Raw genomic sequence first — 24,080 nt, forward strand, 5'->3', positions numbered from 1 at the left:
CACAAGCCTCCCGAATGCATGTATGCTTTGCTTGAAATATGATATGACTAATTTCCTGAGTCAGACTGCTGCTAACAGTGCTGATTTTAAAACTATTGGGCTTGAACCGCTTTCATTGTGTATATCTTTTGTTTGACTTCACTTTAAAAACAACAAATTTTTTGCTACTTCGAAAATAACTTTCCAATTTTGCAGAAATTGCCAAACAAAAGCCAGTCTCCTATCTCTTAGGGGCAAATTACTGTAAATGCTGGAGTCTGTATTGAAAACGAAGTGCTGGGAATTGCATCAGATCAGGCAACATCCATGGAGATGAGCAGGTTAACATTTTGAGTATCGGTGAGTCACCATGACTCAATGTTAGCCTGCTGTCTCTCCATGGATGCTGCCTGACTGGCTGTGATTTCCAGCACTTTTTGTTTTCTCCATTTTTACTTTCTAGTTGGCATTTGTATAAGTCGGACCTTGTTTCATTGTTGCTGTCTGTCTTCAAACTAGAATCAAGCTCCCAGGAAGAACTGAACAACTCTGAACTAATTGATAAACTGTTTGAAGGTGTGCTTGATGCAGACAGGATGGAAGAAGGAATTGAACCTGAGACTAAAGAACCAGCAAAAGCAGAATTGAACACATCTAAAGCTGAGGATCACAATGAGGAAGTGAAGTCTGAAGCTGAAGCAGAGTTGAACAACTCCAAAGCTGTGGATCAGTGTGATGAGATAAAGTCTAACGCTGAGGCAGAAGATCAAAAAGAGAATGATGAGCTGACCTTACCCAGCATCTCAATATTGTCTCCTCTTGCTAAATCCATCAAGTTGGATGCTGCATCTCCTCTTGTGAGTGTGCTCTCCTGGATTTTCAATGGTGGTTATTCTGTTCAATAGAAATCAAATCCAAATCTTTTGAAGTATATTTTAGCGTGGTTGAGAAGGGATATGAGATTAGATCACTGTGTACTATATACAGTTTGTTTGCCAAGCTGGTAATTCACTAGAATAGGTACTGGATGTGGAAAGCTCCAACAGATATGGGAGTATCGGCCTGATTTACTATATAATAAGATTATGGCTGATTGAATTGTTCAAAGTCTTTCACCCAGATTGTCCCCACAATACTTTAAACCATTTGTTTAATTATTATACCTTAGGTATGCTCAAAGACTGAGCTTCCACAATTTTCTGGGGTAGAGAATTCCAAAAAATTCACAACCTTCTAAGTAAATCAAATTCTTTAATCCTACATAGCATCCCCTTTATTGTTTTAGACTTCGCAATCAGTTGAAACATTTTATCTGCATCTGTCATGTGTAACCCTTAAGTATTTTGTAGATCACCTTGTAGACCGGTACTGGCTTTCCTGTGATGGCCTCTGTTAATGTCTGCCAATGCTTTTGCATAACCAATCTCGGGCTGAAATGTCTATAGCATTCTTTGAGCCAGAATCAACTTGCAGGCTGGTCCTATAAACAAGTTATTTTTTGTTTTATAAACAAAAACAAACTGCTGCTCTTAGTCCAACGATAACCTTTTAATTCACAGCTTACTCTTTTCAACTAAAACTGGTTTTAATTTTTAAAAACTGCACTGGCTACAGCGCCATTCTAATGGCACGCTGCAGCTGAAGGTTGCAGTTTGATTCTGACATATTACATCGAGACTGGCTACCACTTCCCATTGAAGGACTGTTTTGCAGGTTTGTTCCTTTTTACCAGAGTGGATAATCTCATTTTTCTACATTTATATTCCATCTGCCAAGTTCTTGCCCATTCTTTAAGCTTGTCTAAATCCTCTTCATCAACGCCCATACCCATTTAGCTTTACTTTATCTGTAAATTTGTAGTATAGATAATGGTTTTATTAACTGGCACATGTGGGACCTGGGGCATGTTGGTTGATTTTAAATACTCCAATTGATTGACAAATCCGTATGTTCAATGTAAAAGTGCAGTAATAGAAACGCAGTGCAGGGGGGTATACACACCACTGTTATACTTTATTTACAGCATAAACCACTTGATGCAACTTTGTAAATAAACTTCGTCTTCTCATACACAATCTCAGCTGACTACTCAGACATCATGGGGATTGCAATAATATGGTAAACTTCTGGTATTTGATGTACAATTTTTTTTGACAGTTTATCAAGAGTGCCAGTTTAAGGTGCTGGTTAAAATAAACTTGGTGAATTAGCTCTGGTTCACCCATTTGAACAGCTGGGATCCAAATACCGATCCTTGTGGTACATCACTCGTCCCAGCCTGCCAACGCAAGACTGACCTGTTCATGCCAATCTGTTCTCTGACTGTTAGCTAATCCTTTAATCTATGACAGCACATTATTTCTTATTCTATGTGCTTTAATTTTGCTAACCAACATCCAATCTATCTCAGTACATTCCATGACCTGGCCTCCACAACCTTCTGTAGCAGTGAATTCCATAGATTCACCACTCTCTGGCTGAAGAGGTTTATCCTTTATCAATGTTCTTAAAGTTTTCCCTTTATTCTAAGGCTATGCTCCCTATTCCTAATCTTTCCTACCAATGAAAGCCTCTTCCTCACATCTATTCAGTATTCTGTATGTTTCAATTAGACCCTCTTGCTGCCATCTCCTAAACTCAATTGAGTGCAGACCTAACATCTTTAAAACGTTCCTCATGTGTTAAGCTTTTAATTCCTGGAACCATTCTTGTGAACCTGCTCCAGGGCCAATACATCTTTCCTGAGATATGGGGCCTAGTACTGCGCACAATGCTCCAAATGTGGTCTGACCAGAGTCTTGGAACCTCGAAGTACATCCCTGCTTTTGTATTCAGGTCCCCTCAAAATAAATGCCGTAATTGCATTTGCCTTCCTAACTACTGACTGAACCTGCAAGTTTATCTTGAGAGAATCCTGTACTGGAACTCCCAAGTCTCTTTGCACTTCAGACTTATGAATTTTCTTCCCATTTAGAAACTAGTTCATGCCTCTCTTCTTATCAAAATGCATAACATCATACTTTCCCATGTTGTACTCCATCTGCTGCTACTTTGCCCCCACTCCTAATCTGTCCAATTCTTCTGCAGTCTCTCTGTCTCAATGCTACCCTCTATGTATCTTTGTATCATCTGCAAACTTAGTCAGAATGTCCTCTGTTCCTTCATCTAAATTGTTAATGTATAAAGTGAAAAGTTGTGGTCCCAATACTGAGACTTGTGGACCACTTGTCACCAGCTGCCATCCTGAGAAGGACCCATTTATCCCTGCTTTCTACCAGGCAGCCAAGCTTCTATTCATGCTAGCACCTTGCCTCTGATACCATAAGCCCTTCCCTTACTCAGTAGTTTTCTGTGCGACAACTTGTCAAAGGCTGCCTTAAAGTCCAGGCCGATAACAACATCCAATGGCTGTCCTGGCTCTCTGCCTCATTACTTTTTCAAAGAATTCGAACAGATTTGTCAGATGTGACCTCTCCTTAATGAAACCATGCTGACTTTGTCCTATTTTACCACATGCTTCCAAGTATTCAGAAATCTCCTCCACAGTGGATTCCAGGATCTTGCCCACAACAGAGGTTAGCCAAAAGGTCTGTAATTTTTGTCTTTTGCCTTGCTCCCTTTTTAAACATGGGAAGCACATTAACGTTTTTCCAGTCCTCAGGGACCCTCCCTGATTCTAGCAATTCCTGAAAGATCACCATGAATGCCTCTGCTATCTCTTCAGCTATCTCCCTTCGAACTCCTGAGGAGTAGTCTATCTGGTCCAGGTGACTTATCCATCTTCACGCCATTCAGTTTTTCTAGCACTTTCTCCTTGGTGATGGACTCAGCTCTGCCCTCTCTTGAATTTTTGGGATATTATTTATGTCTTCTACTGTGAAAACTGACGCAAATTAAGTCAGTTCCTCAGCCATTTTTGTTCCTCACTACTATCTCTCCAGCGTCATTTTCCAGTGCCCAGTATCCACTTTTGCCTTTGATACATCAAAACAAGCTCACAGTTTTCCTTTTATATTATTGGCTAGCTTATCCTCATATTTAATCTTCTCCATCCTTATTTCTTTTAACCTCTGGTCTTTGTAAGTTTCCCAATCCTCTGATTTCCTACTGCCCTTCCCCAAATTATGCTTTGTCTTTGCTTTTATGCTATCCCTGACTTGTCAGCCATGGTTGCCTCATTCTTTCTGTTCCATGCTGCTTTTCTCTCAGGATGAATCTCTGCTGTGTCTCTGAATTTCTCCCAGAAACCCCTACCATTGCTGTTCTGTTGTCTTTCTTGCTAGGCTCCTCTCCCAGTCAATTCCACCCAGTTCTTCCTTCATGCCTCCATAGTTGCCTTTATTCAGCTGTAATACCTTGCATCTGATTCTATCTTCTCCCACTCAAATTGCAGTGTAAATTCAATGCTATTATGATCACTGCTTCCTAAAAACTGTCAATCCAGATCATGCTTCAAGTAGAGTTGGTTTTAGCTTTCTGTGCCTGTATAAACCATCTTTAGTAATAACATTTGCATTTTATTTCTTGACAAATATTTGCTCCAACCATTTTCCTAATAAGAGGGGTTTGAGAATAGGGGTTTCATGAAACTCATTACATCTCTCTCTTCAACCTCCACTTTCTGACCCTGAGCCATGTCATTAACGTAGATAACCAAAAATTATTCAACTTAATGAGCAATGTGTTAAAAATCTTGAGCCCAAGCCATAAATATTATCTATCTGGGATGAGCTTTTAAAAGTTCAGAAATAGCTTACTTTCTGGTAATCTTCCTTTTGAAAAGGAAACTGAACTCTAGGAAACAGTCAACAACAAATAAAATAGGGGTGCGGAAGTGTCTTTCACATCCTTAAAGAATGGGTAAGGAGAACACAGCATTACTGCTTGACAGTGTCCACTTTTTATTAAAATAAAGCTTGAAGGAGCAAGGAGCAGTTGCCTATTGAACTGGATTATTAATGTAGATTAGTCAGCTTTTTTTAAAAAACAAGCTTACTGATTTTTAAAAAAATATAATTTCACCCTCGGCAGAGGTCTATTATAGTTCAACCATTTGTAAAAATTTTAGCCTTAGCGATGAGCTGTCAGGCTGCTTGTAATAAGTATATTCATTGACTTGGCTATTGATCCTGTTAGTTGAGTCTGTAATTTCAATAGTTGGTTTTACATAATCATTTTAATATGCCTTTGACAATGCCCAATAAGTTGGGATACTCTCTTGTAACATGTCTTAAGGGCTTTTTTTCTTGTATCTGGTAGGCTGCAGTAGTTGCATCACTAAATAATGGTCTGACTGAATCCTGCTGCTCACTCTATTCGTCACTCGAACTTAATACTCCTGGGCAGGACCAAGAACCAGCTGGAAATCTTCTACGAGCAGTGGAAAATGCACCATTGTACAGGTAACTTTATCCCTACGAACTCTTGATTATTGAAGTATCCTGACGAACAGCAATTTCAAAGGTTGAGCCCTTTAAAATGTTTAATCGTTTTTTTGTGACAGTACCTGTTTTCAAAAAGGAATCGTGCAAGAAATCTCTTGGCTTAGATTGGTACCTGTTTGGTCAAGTTTTAAAAGACTGATTTAGATTCCTTTTTAAAACTCATTTTGGACTTTGGTTGCTTCTTTTCAAAGTCATTGGTTGTGCATAAGAACAGGATTAGGCCCCTGAGCCTGCTCAGCCATCCTTTCGCATTTGGGCTGACTGTATCTCAACTCCAACTACCCATTTTAGTTCCACATCATGTGAAACCCTTGACCAAACATTCTATCACTTGGATTTAATTACTGGAGTCAGTATATTTTTGAGGGTGATTTTTAGAATCCTATCATCCATTGTGGAAAGAGGCATTATTAGATTAGATTACTTAGTGTGGAAACAGGCCCTTCGGCCCAACAAGTCCACACCGACCCACCGAAGCACGACCCACCGATAGCCTTACATATACCCCTTACCTAACACTACAGGCAATTTAGCATGGCCAATTCGCCTGACCCGTACATCTTTGGACTGTGGGAAGAAACCGGAGCACCCAGAGGAAACCCACGCAGACACTGGGAGAACGTGCAAACTCCACACAGTCAGTCGCCTGAGGCAGGAATTGAACCCAGGTCCCTGGCGCTGTGAGGCAGCAGTGCTAACCACTGCCACCGTGCCGCCCCACGGCGTTATGTTCCTGTTAGTGAAAGGTAATGCTGGTAAGATTAGGAAACAATGGATGAATAAAGATATTGAGGGTTCTAGTCAAGAATAAAATGGACCTCTTGAGTATAAAGAGTGTAGTGGAGTTCTTAAGAGGGAAATCCGAAAGGCCAAGTGGGGATAGGGGAGCGCCTTGGCAGATAAGGTTAAAGTTGATCCAAAGAGATTCTGCAAATACATTGAGTTAGAGAGCCACTAGAGGCAGAGTAGGGCCTCTTTAAAGGTCAATGAGGGCCAGCTTTGTGTTGAGCCTCAGGAGGTGGGAGAGATGTAAAATATTCATTTAACATCAGTTTTTACGGCAGAGAAAGAAATGGAGGCGAGACCACTCTGGGGAAATAAATATAGATGTTTTGAAAACCGTTCACATTACAGAAGATAAAGTGCTGGCGATTTCACTAATGGGTGGATAAATCTCCAGGACCCAATCAAGCGTATCTCGGGATGATGTAGGAAGTTAGGGAGGAAATTGTGGGGCCTCTAGCAGAAGTACTTGGAACATCTATAACCATGGGTGAGGTGCAGGAGGACCTGAGGGTGGCTCATGTTGTCCCTTTAAAAAGAGATGTAAGGTGTAGCCTGGAAACTATAGACTGGTGAGTCTGACACCAATGGTGGGTAAGTTGTTGGGGATTCTGAAAAGTAGGATTTACTTGTATTTGCAGATGTATCCGCTTCTTCCTTTTCCCGCCTTACCAACCAGCACCCTTCCACTGACACCCTCCTTCTACTGACTGAACTGGTCCTCACCCTGAACAACTTCTCTTTCCAATCCTCCCACTTCCTCCAAACTAAAGGAGTTGCCATGGGCACCCGCATGGGCCCCAGCTATGCCTGTATCTTTGTAGGATATGTGGAACAGTCCACCTTCCGCAACTACACTGGCACCACCCCCCACCTTTTCCTCCGCTACATCGATGACTGTATCGGTGCTGCCTCGTGCTCCCATGAGGAGGTTGAACAGTTCATCCATTTTACCAACACCTTCCACCCCGACCTCAAATTCACCTGGACCGTCTCAGACTCCTTTCCCTTCCTAGACCTTTCCATTTCTATCTCGGGTGACCGAATCAACACAGACATCTACTATAAACTGACTGACTCCTACAGCTACCTAGACTACACCTCCTCCCAACCTGCCCCCTGTAAAAATGCCATCCCATATTCCCAATTCCTTCGTCTCCGCCGCATCTGCTCCCAGGAGGACCAGTTCCAAGACTGTACAGCCCAGATGGCCTCCTTCTTCAACGACCGCAGGTTCCCCCCAGACGTGATCGACGATGCCCTCCACTGCATCTCCTCCACTTCCCACTCCTCCGCCGTTGAGCCCCGTCCCTCCAACCGCCACCAGGACAGAACCCCACTGGTTCTCACCTACCACCCCACCAACCTCCATATACAGCGTATCATCCACTGTCATTTCCGCCATCTCCAAACGGACTCCACCACCAGAAAGATATTTCCCTCCCCTCCCTATCAGCGTTCCGAAAAGACTACTCCCTCCGTGACTCCCTCGTCAGGTCCACACCCCCCACCAACCCAACCTCCACTCCCGGCACCTTCCCTTGCAACTGCAAGAAATGCAAAACTTGCGCCCACACCACCTCCCTTACTTTTCTCTCCAAGGCCCCAAGGGATTCTTCCATATCCGCCACAAATTCACCTGCACCTCCACACACATCATCTATTGCATCCGCTGCACCCAATGTGGCCTCCTCTATATTGGGGAGACAGGCCGCCTACTTGTGGAACGTTTCAGAGAACACCTCTGGGACACCCGGACCAACCAACCCAACCGCCCCGTGGCTCAACACTTTAACTCCCCCTCCCACTCCACCAAGAACACGCAGGTCCTTGGACTCCTCCATCGCCAGAACATAACAACACGACGGTTGGAGGAAGAGCACCTTATCTTCCGCCTGGGAACCCTTCAACCACAAGGGATGAACTCAGATTTCTCCAGTTTCCTCATTTCCCCTCCCCCCACCTTGTCTCAGTCGAATCCCTCAAACTCAGCACCGCCCTCCTAACCTGCAATCTTCTTCCTGACCTCTCCGCCCCCACCCCACTCCGGCGTATCACCCTCACCTTGACCTCCTTCCACCTATCACATTTCCATCGCCCCTCCCCCAAGTCCCTCCTCCCTACCTTTTATCTTAGCCTGCTGGACACACTTTCCTCATTCCTGATGAAGGGCTTATGCCCGAAACGTCGAATTTCCTGTTCCGTGGATGCTGCCTGACCTGTGCTTTTCCAGCAACACATTTTCAGTTCTGATCTCCAGCATCTGCAGACCTCACTTTCTCCATGTATTTGCAGAGGCAAGGAATGCAAGAAAAATTGTCAAACTTTTTTGAAGTAACCAAAAATATTGAGCGCAGAGCAGTAGTGTTGTTTACTTGGATTTTAGTCAAGCCTTTGATAAGGTTCCATATGGGAGACTAATTTACTAATTAGATCTAATTTACTAGGTCGATCACATGGGATTCGGATGAACTTTCCATTTGGATGCAAAATTAGCTTTACAGTTGAAGAGAATGGGCTCGGGTTTTTTTTTGTCGGACTACATATCTGTAGTAGTGGTGTTCCACAGGGACTGCTACTGGGTTCACTTTTGAGTGTCATTTCTACAGAGTCCTAGAGTTGTACAGCACAAAAATAGATCCTTTGGTCCAACTTGTCCATGCTGACCAGATATCCTAAATTAAACAGTCCCATTAGCCAGTATTTGGCTCACATCACGCTCAACCCTTTCTGTTCATAGACCCATCCAGATGTCTTTTAAATGTTGTAATTGTACCAGCCTCCTCCACTTTCCCTGGTAGTTCATTCTACGCATACATCACCCCCTGCATGAAAAGGTTGCCACTTAGGTGCCTTTTAAATCTTGCCACTCTCACCTTTTAAACTATGCCCCCAGTTTTGAACTTTTTTTTTCCCACTGCACCCCCCACCAATTCCATGGGAAAAAGACCTTTGCTATTGATCCTATCAATTCCCCTCATGATTTTATAAACCTCCTATATGGTCACCCCTCGACGTCCAAAGATCTAGGGAAAATGTCCCAGACTATATCAACTTCTCCCTTCCAACCTCCCAACCACCCCCAACCCTGGCAACATCATTGTAAAGCTTTTCTGAACCCTTTCAAGTTTAACAATAGCTCTCCTATAGCAGGGAGACCAGAATTGAACACCGTATTCCAAAAGTGACCTAACCAATATCCTGTCCAACTGCAGCATCCCAATTCCTATTAATGCACTAACCAATAAAAGCAAGCATACCAAATGCCACCTTCATTACCCTGTCTTCCTATGACTCCTTTTAAGGAAATATACATCTACACCCTATAGGTTTAGGGTGAGAATGTAGAAGGTTTGGTTAGTAAGCTTGTGGAAGGCATCAAAATTGACAGTAATGTGGATAGTGGAGAAGTTCATCTGAGATTAGAGAGGTCTTTATCATTGGGCTGACAGACTAAGGCGCTGCAGGTGGAGTTTGATTTAGATTAATGCAAGGTTTTACATTTTGGGAAAACAAACCAGGGCGGTACTTGTACAATTAATGGTAGGGCCTGGGTCATGTTATAGACCAGTGACCTATGGGTTCAGCTACATAATTCCTTGAAATTCGTGACACAGGGTGCTTACGGCGTTTAGCATGTTTGCCTTCATTGCTGAGTCCTTTTGAGTATAGGAGTTTGGATGTCATGTTGAGGTTGTACAAAATATTGGTGAGGTCTCTTCTGAAGTACTGTGTGCATTTCTGGTGGCCCTGTTATAGGAAGGATATTAAACTGTAGAGGGTTGAAACTGTATCAGGATGTTGCTGGAAATGGAGGGTTTGAGTTATTAAAAATAGGCTGGAACTTTCACTGTTGTGTAAGTGGTTGAGGGTTGAGCTTGACAGAGGTTTATAAAATCATGAGAGGCTGAGATAAGGTGAATAGCAAACGCCTTTTTAGTTCCCTAAGGTAAGGAAGTTCAAAATTGGGAGGTATATTTTGTGAAAGGAGGAAGGTTTTTAGAAAGGGCATGAGGGGCAACCTTTTTACATAGGGTGGTTAGTGTAGAATGAACTCCCAGGGGAAATTGTAATTGCACCTGCAGCCGCTATGTTTAAAAGCCATTTGGATAAGTACGTGAATGGGAAAAGTTTAGAGGGATACAGGCCAAATACCAGCAGGTGGGACCAGTTAGTTTGACGGCATGGTCAGTGTGGACTAGTTGGGCCAAAGGGTCGGTTTCTATGCTGACTAGTCTTCCTAACTTCTGGATGCCCTTGTTTTGCTATTTAAGGCCATATCTTGAATCGGTTCCTGAGCAAAAGAGTACGGTTTTTAGTTGTTGGCTGGACAGTTATGGGGTTTTTTTTTGCTACTTTTGAAAATGTGTCTAATATTTCACAGGCAATTTTTTTTTTCTTTGCATCAGGAAGTGAGCTTCAAAGATTGTTCCATCAAGCTACACTCTTCATTGGGGTGGGGTGGGGTAAATGAAGAAATAAGGAGGCCTTTATAAAATTCATTAATGATGAGGCTATCACTGGCTAGGCCCATCCCTAATTGCCTGGGCAGGCACCTGAGATTCAACCACGTTGCAATGGATCTGGAGTCACATGTAGGCCAGACTGGGTCAGCAAAAAGCTATTGGCATTTATTGCAAGCTCCAGGGCAGCCATTGCTGCTTCTGAACACTCAGTTCCACTGGGAGATTGTTAGAAATTTGTGAAGCCCTGTCCTGAACTGTCAAACCAGCAAAGGTTTCTTTTCCCATCTATCCATTTCAATCAAACCACCTCCTAACTATATACAAGCCAGGGAATTGAAACCAATGCTACTATGTAAGCTCTCATCATCTAATGTGAAGAGCCAGGGCATCTGGAAGTGAGGTAACTATGGGCAGATTGAGATTAAATAAAAATGACCAGTTTTAATCCGAGGTCCCTTTATTTTTCCCCTGAGGTTTAACAAATTAAATACCTTCCAGAAGTCATACAAATTGCATCCTTAGACATTCTCCTGACGACTGCTTCACTTAGTCATTTAGGTTTGTTGGATGTAATCCACTGAGATTGTGGATTGAAGGCTCCTTATGTAGTGTTATTATTTGAGAGCTTGGATTTTAAAGAGTAATAATGGATTTTTGTTCTGACAATGTAATCTTTTAAGAGGTCAGAAAATAAGTTTTTGAACAAAGTGCTATAGACGAACCTTTCCAAGAAATCAAAATTTTGGCAAGCCCCCATGGAGATAATTGCTAAGATCTTTGCTGACTTGAGGTTGTGATCCAGCTGAAGAATTATTTGGACAGAAACCAGTTCAAAGTGGAGGAATTTTTAGCAGTCATACAGTCAGTACTAGCGAAAAAAATTCCTGTTGCTTTGAAGGCTGTGGAAGTTTGAAAAAAAAAAATGCCCTACAAGGCTGCTAATGTCCATAGGTTTAAGGAGCCCATGTCCAATAGTATCTGAATTCAAGTTGCTTTAACTGAGTTTTTACTAACCTTTTCTCAACAGATGTTCATCTAAAGGGTCTGTAATTTGCTGTGTTTTCACTCTCATCTTAAAAAGTTACATTTGCAAATTGCCAATCAAAAGGGGGTAATTCCTGTACCAATGGTTGAAGACTATAGCTGAAGTATTTGCAATTTTCTCACGACTTTAAAAACCTGATGTGGTAAACCATTGTGCCTTGGTATTTGTCGTCTTCTATTACTATTATTTTGATTTGAGTTCTGATTTCTTTCTTGCACTCACTTTCGTGCGTTGCAGTCCTTTGATTCCTTTCTGATTTTGTTAGAATATCAGGTACATAAGCTTCTTTGACTGAAGAGTAATACAAATAGTTAAGATTTCCAATATTCATCTTGATATTACCACATGTTATTCTTTTTAACTTCCATTTAGAAAATGATTGATAGAACAATACAGCGCAGTACAGGCTCTTTGGCCTTCGATGCTGTGCCAACCTGTGAAACCAATCTGAAGCCCATCTAACCAACACCATTCCATTCTTGTCCATATGCCTATCCAATGACAATTTAAATTCCCTTAAGGCAGCCGAATCTACTATTTCAGGCAGTGCATTCTACGCTCCTATTACTGAGTAAAGAAACTATCTGACATCTGTCCTATATCTACCATCTCTCAGTTTAAAGATATGTCCCCCGAGCTAGCCATCGCCATCCAAGGAAAAAGGCTGTCACTGTCCACCTTATCTAACCCTCTGATCTTGTGTCTCAATTAAGTCACCTCTCGATCATCTTCTTCTCTCTAACGAAAACAGCCTCAAGTCCCTCAGCATTTCCTCGTAAAACCTTCTCTCCATGCCAGGCAACATCCTAGTAAAACTCCTCTGAATCCTTTCCAAAGCTTCTACATCCTTCCTATAATGCAGTTGTCAGAACTGTATACAATACTCCTAGTGCAGCCGCAGCAGGATTTTGTACAGCTGCAGCATGACCTCATGGTTGCAAAACTCAATCCCTCTACCAATTAAAGCTTACGCATCTTATGCCTTCTTAACGACCTTTATCAATCTGGGTGGCAACTTTCAGTGATGTATGTATCTGGACACTGAGATTTACACTACTATGAATCACCTCACACTTTTCTGCATTAAACCCCATTCGCCACTTCTCAGCCCAGCTCTGCAGCTTATCTATGTCCCTCTGTAATCTGTAACCTCCTTCATCACTATCCACAACTCTAGCAACCTTTTGTCATCTGCAAATTTACTAACCCATCTTCTATGCCCCCATCCAGGTCACTTATAAAAATGGCAAACAGTAGTGGACCCAAAACACATCCTTGCGGTCCACCACTAGTAAGTGAGCTCCAAGATGACTATTTCCCATCAACCACCACCTTCTGTCATCTTTCAGCTGGTCAACTTCTGATCCAAACCGCTAAATTGCCCTCAATCCCATGCCTGTGTTTTTGTGCAATAGCCTACCGTGGGGAACCTCACCAAACACCTTACTGAAATCCATGTATGCCACATCAATTGCTTTACTTTCATCCACCTGTTTGATGACCTTCTCAAAGAACTCCATATGGTTGAGGCATGACCTACCTTTTGCAAAACTGTGTTGACTATCCCTAATCAACTTATTCCTTTCTAAATTATACATCCGATTTCTTATAACCCTTTCCAACACTGTACCCATAGTAAGGTTCACTTGTCTCTACTCCCCTTCTTAATGTGCCTTGACGTTTTGCTGTTTCTGCAGCTTCCACTATCCTTTTTGTCTTTTTCATTCTCTTATTTTTCTCCCATTGTCTGAATTTGCATTTTTATTTGCACCTTTCTGCTTTTCCTTTAGCTTGTTACCTTAACGATTTTGTCAAAGCTGACTTGTTTTTTGGCCGGTAAAGCATTTGCAACTTGGCATTATATATTCTTTCTTTCTCTTTTTAATAAACAAATCTAGTCTGTATATAGTTTTACCTGAAGTTTTGATCAGTTTATTGTACTAGATTCTATTTCATCCTGTTAAAATTAACATTACCAAAATCATGTGGTGTATTTTTAGCTAAGTTTCTCATTTCAAAGCCTTAACACTATGAAATTTGAACCTTATTTGAAATTCTAATTATCTGTCTACTGTCTTTCCAGTGTCCAAGCCTGTCTTGTTGCCTTCAGATCTAACCACATTCTCATTTTAATGTTGTCATTTTAATGTGTAATTTGAGCAAGTCTCCTGAACGGCATTTTGGCATGTTTTTTTGAAAATTCACTGCTGCATCCTCAGCATTTGTAAATTTACTTGGATGCTGTTTAAACTAGTTTTTAAACAATGGTGGGGCTGTTTGACCGTGGCTTTAATAGAATAATTGGTTTGTTTTATTGATGTCCCTGGCAGTTTGCCTGAGGTTAAGCTGCCTCATCCGCAGTTACGTTGCTTGTGTAGTTTTTGAACAGAAGCATTGCTTTACAAAGCTTCCCATAGCTGGCACAACTTCCACGCTCACTTGAAAAATTCTAGTCACAGCCTCCACTTCCTTTTGATTTCCCTGTGTTTTGGCAATCATGTCACTGAGACACAGTGCCTTTATTCAAAGCTACTATTTACTATCATTTTAAAATTCATGTATAAATGTGCTTTCTGTGCATATACCTAAGTACTGAAACCATCCAAACCTGAGTGAGTGGTCCCTTTTCCTTTTCTCTCCAGTATTGACTTGTATCGAACTCAACGGCGTAGTGCTCGGCTGCAAGGAAAGAAAAATGAAGGAGCTGATAAAACCGATAAGCAAAAACCAGCAGAAGGATCTTGGTTGGCAGCACAGCAAGTGACCACAAAAGAGAAAGTAAAGGTGTGGAGCAAGTTATTAAAACTTGTTTCCAAAAGTTTTGTAAAATGTAGGAAAATTTATAAAAGATGAGTTTTTTTAAATGAACTTTTATTGCAAATGTTTTCAGTTTTACTTTATTAAGAATATCAAAGGTAAAATATTGGAAACCAGGAAAATCTTTTTCTGACGTTTTTGAATATTGCTGTGTAGTAAGTATCCTAGGTTAACTATCCTAAGTAAGGCGTTTAGATGATGAGACATTGTACTGCACCCTGTTGGAGTACCAATAATTAGACTTTATTGACACATTGAGCTCATCTTCTGCTATAATTTGATTTAAAAGGGCAATGAGGCATCTGGAACCTTTGGTTCAGGACTACTGGTCCTGTTGTTCAATCTGATTCAAAGACTGAAATAATGAGAGCAATAGAAAAAATGATTTCAAATTCCTTACAGAAAGGATGACAAATCTGGAAAGGGAAAGTAGTTTTTAAGTGCTTTAAATGTCTTCAGAGCAGTTCACTATGTAAAGAAATGAAGCTGCTTTGTTTAAATTGTCCCTTTTGAGGCTGGAGAGCTGATTGGCATCACTTTTAGAATTCTTGGGTAGCTAAAGAAGTCCTTGTCCACTTTAAAAACTTACTGGAAGCCAATTTAAAGTGCAACTCTTGCATGTTCTTTAAAAATAGCAGTTATAGTATAAACCTATTTGCACAAAAAAGCAGATGCAAAATTATACTTTTAATCTTCCAGATACTTAATGATGAGGTTATCAAATTGAATAGCATCATGCATCAGGCCAGCCAGGCACTAAATTGCTGCATCGATGAAGAGCATGGCAAAGGCTCACGAGAGGAAGCAGAAGCAGAGCGTCACCTACTTATTGCTTGTGAGTAATAAGGGAACAGTGGGAAAACCAACACTAGCAGAAGTGAGATTTATAGGAGGGTTTCCCCCTCCATAGTTCGGAACTAACCAATGGTGGAATGACTTGATGTTTTAATGAGCTTCTACCTGATCGTGACTGAAATTGAGTCAATCACTCCTATTTTGATGCAAACATTTTTTGTTTGGTGACTGTGTTTTTTGAATTGATTACCTCAATGTCCCTGCTACCAATTTACGCCACATTAACTATGGGTGTTGCCGACAAGGCCACCACTTGTAGCCTGTCCCTAATTGTCTTGACAAAGTGATCGTGAAATTCTGCAGTCAATAGTGCAGATCAACCCACAGTGCTGTTAGCTTGTCTACTATTCTCGATTACTCTGCAGGTCAAATGGTGTGTTATCGGAAACTTGCCTTTGTAATCCACCTTTGTCTCCGGGGTAAAGGACCCTAGTTTGTACCAATACCTATTGTTTTCAATCAACCATGAAGTGGGAGAATCCTCAGTTGAGGAAAAAGAGGATGTCTGAGGCCTTCCAATGGAAGGTAGCATCATAAGAACAGAGAAACTGGAATGGAACCCTTGCAGGAAGCAGGGGATTCACACTTCTAACAATGGGTTTCTCTTGACCAGGTTTCTCTCCCAAATTCACCTGACAGCCACGACCAATTTTATTTGAAAATGATCCTATAAAGCACTTTGAGTAATTTCTCGCTTAGAGGTGTTATATGAAAATTGCTGTTAATGATGTAAATTGGTTAAACTTTTAATGACAAATGACATTGTATTAATTTCATCTGAGTGGAAATTCACATGGTATTGCACAGTCAACAAATATTTTTGTCCTTTTCTATTTTTAAAGCTGAGAAGCGTACTGCTTTGCTGACTGAACTCAACAATCTGAAAGTAGAGGGCAATGCTGGACCCCTGGGCAGGCCAACAAAGTCGACGAAAGAGCTTGAGCCATGTCGAGGTGCCGTCTCCATCTCTGAGCTCCGCCTTCCTTTGAAAGCTGAATTTGTATGTTCAGCCCTACATAATCAAGGTAGGGAAGCTAAAGGTGGGCAAATTATTAGTGTGAAGAACCTGTTGCTCAGTTTACTGTACTGGCAATTGGTTCTGTATGAAGCAAAGGTGTTTTGTTGCTCAAGAGCTAGCATGGTTGTGGCACAGATCTCCCCTGTTCAAGTATTTGTTGTGCATTGTCAGAGATAGGTTATAGATCCTAGAGCCCTATGATGCAGAACTTCCTAGGTGGACAATGATTCTGCTGCTTTGTCAGTACTTGAAGATCATGACAACTTGTATAATAAAATCTGTGAATAAACAACCGTAGCTTGTTTACTATTCTCGATTACTCTACAGGTCAAATGTTGTGTGAGATTAAATTTGCCTTTGTAATCCAGCTTTGTCCCCAGAGGTAAAACACCCTAGTTTGTACCAATACCTATTGTTTTCAATCATCAAGCTACTGCCCTTTGACAGCAGTGGCCTCTCAGTCGTTACAGTTAAGCTCTAAACTGAACCAAGTTCTATATGTAACCAGAAACGAACAAAGTTTTTGGTGTATTTTGTATATAACACTTGCAGCAACATTTGTGTGGAAAAGCCTGCACCAATGGAGGTGTAATGTTTGTCATCTTCAACATTTGTCTCAACTTTTAAACTATTGACTGTAGCTCCAGTAAATGAGTGATCCAAAAATGCAATCAAAAATGGAACACTGATTATTAGAAAAGCTAGAGTAAATGTTGTCTCAAGCTTAAACTCAAAACATTTTCCTTTTCCTTAAACCCATGGAACGCCCAGCCTTTTACAAAGTAATTTCTGTTTTGATAATTGGCTAACTCGTGTGCTGTTTCTAAAACTTCTATTTTCCCGCCACATCCAAGCTGTCAGAATCATCATGACCTGTAACAGCACAGCTCTAATCACAGATTAAAATTCAAGTAAAATAAAAATTAAACAAGAAAAGGCACATTGCATTACAAAAATGCAAAAATGAACTTTCAGAGCTACTTTCCCATATCTCTAAACTGAGTGAATTGTGCAGTCAATAGTGTGATTCATACCTTTAAATGTTTGCTTGTATTAAGAAAAATTATAAACCAAACATCCTAAAGCCATTGAATATATTTCAACAGGCAGAAGTTAATCACTTATGCACAAAAAGTGGTCGTTACTGCAACTCTTCCTTGCTCTCCGTGAACAAGATGATCTAACAATATTTACTCTACCCCTCTCTGTCCTTTTATTCTCTTTCCTTCATGCCATTCCTACCTCCACTTCACTTCTCCAGCCGATATTCACTGTTTATGCCTCAACCACAAAAACTGATTTCAATTTTGTACCAATGGCTCCTCATTGTAGACCCTTCCTTCATTCGGTAGCTCCTCTTTTTTTTTTTTGCTTCTATCTCACCCCTCAATCAATGTCCTAATCCTTTCTAATTTTTAAGCACTTTCTGACATCTTGTTTAGTTGTGGTGGGGATTGGCTGTACATGGAAGCTCCCTTTTTTTTCCTGTCTTGTATTTCTACTATCTTTCCCCACATTGTACCTCAATGAATATTTATACCTGATCTGAAGCTTCAATATCCTAACGTCACATATACTGAGCTCTGCATTTTCCCCATCTTCCATGCCTGTCTTTCTTGGAAGGAACCTGAGATTCACCCCTTTTTTTTTAAAGTTTGTGGTAGCTATTTGTAACCAGTTTATTTTTATAAACTGACATTATAATATCATTTTAGACACTAATTCGTCTAAAAAAAGAAATTCATAGCACCCATTCTAGGCTGTCATTACCTAAAGTAATTTGATAACCATTTTAAAAGGACAGTTTAGTAGGCTGGACCCCAGACCAACGCTTAAATCTCATTCCGTATGTGCATTTCTTCCATGAACATCAAATATTGTTGTGTTTATTGATTTGTCACAGGGCAGTAACTTATGATGGACTACATCAATGTTTCTGTTTCTAAAGTTTGTAGTAAATGCTGGTATAATGTTAACTATTAGTGCAGGAATTGAAATAATTCCTCAAGCTGGTGAGGTCAAAACACTAACATTTGTAAGATGTTGCCTGATTGAATTAAATGCTAGTGTACTTGGTTTAGTGCATTAGTGTTCTGCTGGCAGCAGAATATCAAGTTAATGAAATCAAGATGGTCAGAGCCCACTGTATAAGATTTGAAATAAATCTGTGTTTTACAGCATTAAGATCAAAGTAGCTAAGGTTAGGGTTGATATGAACTGATACAAGATTAAGACTTTCAGTTCCAGCCAGGAAAAGACAGCTTATTTTAGGTTAACATTCGCTCTTGCTTCTGCAAAGCAGGCAAAATACTTTTTTCTTGAAATTTAGCTAATTATATAGTAGATGAAATATATTTTTAACTGGAGAATGGTGGGTTAGATTTTAATCATTAAGACCAAGGTTATGATCAACCACAAAATAAACTTCCTGTAATGAAATACGAGTTGACAATCTCCTCCTACAGACACTGGATGCTGCGGTAAAGCGTAGTCTTTGGATTGAAGCTGAGTTCAGTCATATTCCATACCTGTATGAGAAAGATTGATACGCTATAACTGAACTCTGGGAAAACTTTCATTGCCAAGCATTGGTGTCCTTCAATTTAAGTACTAGAAAAAAATGCAAGAAGGGACTTCTTCCATTCAAATAATATCTGGAATGTAAACAACTATTTGAAAAATAATTAATTGTGCTGGAATGTTCCATACAGTTGGATGCAGAGCTGAAAATATCAGTAACTTTGTGACAATTATCTTTTACCTTCACTTGAATTTTCTTGTTCTTCAGGAAAACCAAGTCACTATTTCTTACTGATGATCCGATATGGTCCACATAACATTGTGACGACTCCACTAGCAACCGCAGAAGATGCTCAACATGGTGATACCATTACTTTCCCAACCACCATCACACTGTGAGTTATCATCTCTTATGGACTACTGTTTCTGGAAATAATTTCAAAGTTTAGGAAAATATCAGCTAATAGCATTTGTTAAACTGTTAAATAAATGATGCAGCCATCTAAGTAAGTCATTTTCCAACCTAGCTATCAGAAATGCGTGATTTGATGTAATTTCAGCGCAGGGAGCAGGTGTTTGACCCATCAAAGCTGTCATGTCACTTTAACTGGAGCTCTCTGATCTGAACCCTAATTTAATCTTCCTTTTTAAGTCTCTGCCTAGGGGATAATTTTAAGTTTGTCTAAATTGCAACATCTAGAAAATAAATTTATCATAAAAATCTTCTGCAGTTCCCAGCTTCTTTTGACATCCTGCTATCTTTTTTAATGAATATATCCTGACTGTAACACTGATCTATGAAAGTAAATATTTATTCACCACTAAAATCTTCAGCTTTTTTAGTTTTTTCCTGAAGCTATGGGAGGTAGGGCAGCTACATATTTTCAGCACATCACAAATATAGTTAGATTTTATTTTTAAGTTTTGCTGTATCCTTTCCAGAGCTTTAGTATGTTTCCAACAGTAGGGTGAACAGCACTAGGCATAGTATGCCAACTATGACATATCTAATGTCCTCTACAACTTGAAGTTGTTTCCTTTTTTATAATCTCTCTGGTATAAAGCCCAGAATCCATCTGTGTTAATATCCTGCTTTACCTGTCAAGAGGAAGTGAAGTAAATGCCAAAGATTCCTTGTATGACACTGTTTGCCTTAAAACCACAGTAGTACGCTAGACAAAATAAAATAACCTAAATCATAAAAATTATAACTGATCTTGATCTTGCAATCTCTAGGCGTGATATTCATTACAAATTTGAAATTGATGTGGAAGTGTACAGCCTGGTAAGTTAATCTTCAAGCTTCTTTCATGTTTGTTTTTAAAACTATTCCCTTTTCACAATTGCAGACCGTTTTAATTTTTTGTTCTTGCAGGCTCAGACAGCAAATGTAGCCACCTCTGAGAAGCGGAGAGTCTCAAGATCTAAGGTGACTTTAGTAATGTGCTTTTAAAGCATGTAATCTGATCTGCTAACTTGCTATGTGCAGTTGATTTGATTTTTCCTCCACGATACTTTATGCTTTAATTTCTATTTGACAATCGCTATTGGATTTGCTATTTCAAGTCTTGAGGTTGAAAGGTGAATGTTATAATCACTAAACTCTAGTATATCATCGGCCACTTCTTTGCTGGCCTGTCCACATCCTTCCTGTTCCTCCACCTATCTTTTGTGCCTCTGTCGTCAGGGGGAAGTAATGGCCCAGCGGTAGTATAGCTAGAATATTAATCCAGAGGTCCAGGTAACATTGTGGGGACCTGTGTTCAAATCAAATCAAATAGTTGAATTCAAAAAATGAACCTTCCAGGTCAGTGAGCAAACCTACAACCTGAGCTACAAATCCTCTCCAAAACTTGCTCAATAATGTTCCGCAATTAGCAAACTAATGACCATGAAACTATTGTCCATCATTGGGAGAATCTACTTCATTATCCTTTTTTTGGGAAGGAAACTACCATCAACTTAAAAAAAAACCTTGCCAACAATGCCTTTGATTTGTTTGTGCAGGCGGTTAATGTATTACAGGATTAGTAACTCTAGTCCTCATGCTGACCCCTGCGGAACTCCACTAGTCACTGGCTGTTATCCTGAAAGACCCCTTTTCCCACCTGCTTTCTGCCAGTCAGCCAATACCATGCTGCCATGCCCCTAACATCAAGAGCTTTTCATGGCTAATTGGTGCTCGTGTATCCTGATGGCTAGTTTCCTGCCCCATCTGTCCAATGTAGTGTTTGTTGCTGTCCTTGCAGGGTATTTTGTAAATAGGTTTTCTAGCTGTTGATATAGGGTCCTTTAGGTTAGAGTAGTCTGGTAGTCGTCGCCAATGTTTTTGACATACGATGATATGGCTAGAGTCTCTGGGCGTATTGTCATCTTGCTTGGTTTGTTGTTTAAGAATCAGCGGACTATATTCATTGGTTACCAGTTGTTCTTTAATATGCTGCTTAGATATTTTCCTTCTGCTCTTAGTTCCTGTGTGTGGCCTGTTTTGAATTATGTCCTGATGAAGTCTGTTCGTGGGTGTTCGGATGGTTGCTCCTATAGATAAGTATCTGGTCTGAGTTGCTTTCCTGTAGATGCTGGTCTGCAGTTCTCCACTGACTATTCCATTCCATGGCTGAAAATGTGTTGCTGGAAAAGCGCAGCAGGTCAGGCAGCATCCAAGGAGCAGGAGATTCGACGTTTCGGGCAGAAGCTCTTCTATTCCATTCCACTGTCCCATCTCGGAAGGGGAGTCTGTTCTCTTCCTCTTTTAATGAAACTTGTGCCAGTAAGGGTGTTGGTGATATTGTAGGTTTCCTCTAACTTGTTCCATTTCATGGTAAAAGTATCATCCACATTGTGGACCTAAAGCTTGGGTTGGATCGTGGGCAGGGCTGTTTGTTCTTAGTCATTGCATACGTGCTTCTAAGAATCCTGATTATTGATGATCCCAAATTACTCCAACCCTTTGGCATCGAGGTAGCCCACAAACCTACCAACACTGAAACAGCTACTAGTGAACCTAAAGGACTCTGTACCAGCAACCAGCAAAACCGATGTCATTTACAAAATACCATGCAAGGACTGTAACAAACACTACATCAGACAGGCAGGAAACTAGTCACCAAAAGACATGACCAGCTACCACTAGAATCTTTTCATACAGATGAAGGACACCACTTTGGACAACACATCCTTCCTAGGACAGGTTAAACAGATGTGCTCAGCAATACCCGGAGGCCTGGCATTCTAACCAGAACTCTATCGATAAACCTGTCGACTTGTACCCCATTTACCAGCCTCTGAGAGAAAGAAGCAGAAATGATATTGCCCACCTTAAAAGACTCCTGAATAGAAAGTGAGACACCACGCAAGTGCTTCACTGATGTCACCATGCAAGGCAACAAAATGTCTTGCGAACCCAGTCTACCAGCTCAGTGAGCAAGCTTATAACCTGAACTACAAATCTTCTCAAATTGCAAACTATCTTCCCATTCTGCCTTTGTTCTCATACCAACAATGCAATTCTTTGGTCAGGTGCCAAAGTCTACTACTTTGCCCACTCCATCACAACGAGACAAACCCAGTGTATGGGATTTTACCACAATCCACTTATTAATGGGGAAAAAATAAAAAATATAGTTATTAAATTTTTAATACAACAATAAAAAGGTAAATAATACATTTTGTGCGTGTGTGTGTGGCGCATGTAAGAGCACGAGCAAGCATTGGCTTATTGCTTTGGATAATTCAACTGGGTTGAATGGTGGAAAGTTATCCAAATTTTAATTGTGCTATAAAGCAATACTTTAATGAAAATACGCGGCTGCAGTGATATCAAATTTCTCTTGTCCTGCGTCCTACTTTCTTTTATTCTTGCTAATGATCTGTATGTTAAAAGCAATGAAGGATTAATCTTCCTTTTGTACTACTGCACAGGTCATCACTCCAAAGAAACTGCTGAACTCCATTACTGTAAGTGTTTTCTTTTTAAGCGATGGTCTGAAATGCTGCAAATATTAGGTTACCACTATTAATTGTACTTGGCCAAATAGCTCCTAGACCAGTTTGGAAATCTTGCAGTTGATTAAGAGCCATATTTAAATTGGGTTGCGATGTCATGATATGCATTGAAAGGAGCTTTGTGAGTGATTTCACAGGAATCTAATTGAGATTTGTTTTTAGGATATACTAGAAGAAAATAGATCACTTTTTGTTTTTTTTTAATCCCCCCCTTTTCAGAAATCAAGCCTACAGTCGCCTGGTGAGTTAATACAAACTTCCTTTTCAATTTTTTATCAAGAATCCTTTTTAAAGAAAAATGTCAAGCATATGATTTATAGTGTACTACCAGATGCTGAATGTGACTTTTGTGCTACTTCTCGCACAACAACTGTTCTCTTTCTGGAGGCACCCTAATTGTCAAGTAAGGTTTGCACACAAGAATACATATCTGTTGTGGTTCCGTCGCCGAGCTGGGAATTGTGTTGCAGATGTTTTGTCCCCTGTCTAGGTGACATCCTCAGTGCTTGGGAGCCTCCTGTGAAGCACTTCTGTGATCTTTCCTCCGGCATTTGTAGTGGTTTGTCACAGTCAAAAGAACGGACAACGGAGAACTACAAACCTGCGTATACAGAAAGCCGACAAACACTGACCAAATACTTAACTACACCAGCAACCATCCCAACACCCACAAATGAAGCTGTATCAGAACACTGTTCCAACAAGCCACATCACACTGCAGCACAGATGAACTTCGGAAAACCAGAGGAGGACCACCTATACAATGTATTCAAGAAGAACGAATGCTCAAAAAATACATTCTGCAGATTCCTCAAGAACAAACCACGACAAGCAGACCAAACACAGCCAGAAACCCAAACCACCTTACCATACATCAAAGAAGTTTCAGAAATGGCAGCCAGACTACTAAGACCCTCTCGGAATCCTAGTAGCACACAAACCCACCAACACACTCAAACAAAAACTGACAAACTTAGAAGAACCAGTACAACCCATGGACAAAACCAACGTCGTCTACAAAATTCCATGCAAGGGCTGCCAGAAACACTACATAGGACAAACAGGAAGCAAGTTAGCCACCAGGATACACTAACATTAGCTAGCACGACCCTCTCTCCCTCGTAGCCCTACACACGGAGGGGAGAAAA

The 24,080-nt window shown here is 40.6% G+C and overlaps 1 protein-coding gene across 10 annotated transcripts in view; it reads left to right on the forward strand.

Moving 5' to 3' along the window:
- The window catches only part of LOC132824018 (anillin-like), a 61,434-nt gene that overhangs the window by 25,378 nt on the left and 11,976 nt on the right, over positions 1 to 24,080 (forward strand). For 9 of the 10 annotated variants that reach the window (XM_060838251.1, XM_060838250.1, XM_060838252.1 and 6 more), the window contains 10 exons: positions 499 to 836; positions 5,239 to 5,381; positions 14,360 to 14,501; positions 15,234 to 15,369; positions 16,232 to 16,414; positions 19,196 to 19,322; positions 20,164 to 20,212; positions 20,303 to 20,356; positions 22,849 to 22,884; positions 23,152 to 23,173. In XM_060838251.1, the coding sequence (XP_060694234.1) occupies positions 499 to 836; positions 5,239 to 5,381; positions 14,360 to 14,501; positions 15,234 to 15,369; positions 16,232 to 16,414; positions 19,196 to 19,322; positions 20,164 to 20,212; positions 20,303 to 20,356; positions 22,849 to 22,884; positions 23,152 to 23,173 (1,230 nt within the window). The remainder of the gene's footprint in view (positions 1 to 498; positions 837 to 5,238; positions 5,382 to 14,359; positions 14,502 to 15,233; positions 15,370 to 16,231; positions 16,415 to 19,195; positions 19,323 to 20,163; positions 20,213 to 20,302; positions 20,357 to 22,848; positions 22,885 to 23,151; positions 23,174 to 24,080) is intronic. The other variant, XM_060838258.1, reaches the window with a different exon arrangement.

The sequence above is a fragment of the Hemiscyllium ocellatum genome, chromosome 17, assembly GCF_020745735.1.
Source record: "Hemiscyllium ocellatum isolate sHemOce1 chromosome 17, sHemOce1.pat.X.cur, whole genome shotgun sequence".
Lineage (NCBI taxonomy): Eukaryota > Metazoa > Chordata > Chondrichthyes > Orectolobiformes > Hemiscylliidae > Hemiscyllium > Hemiscyllium ocellatum.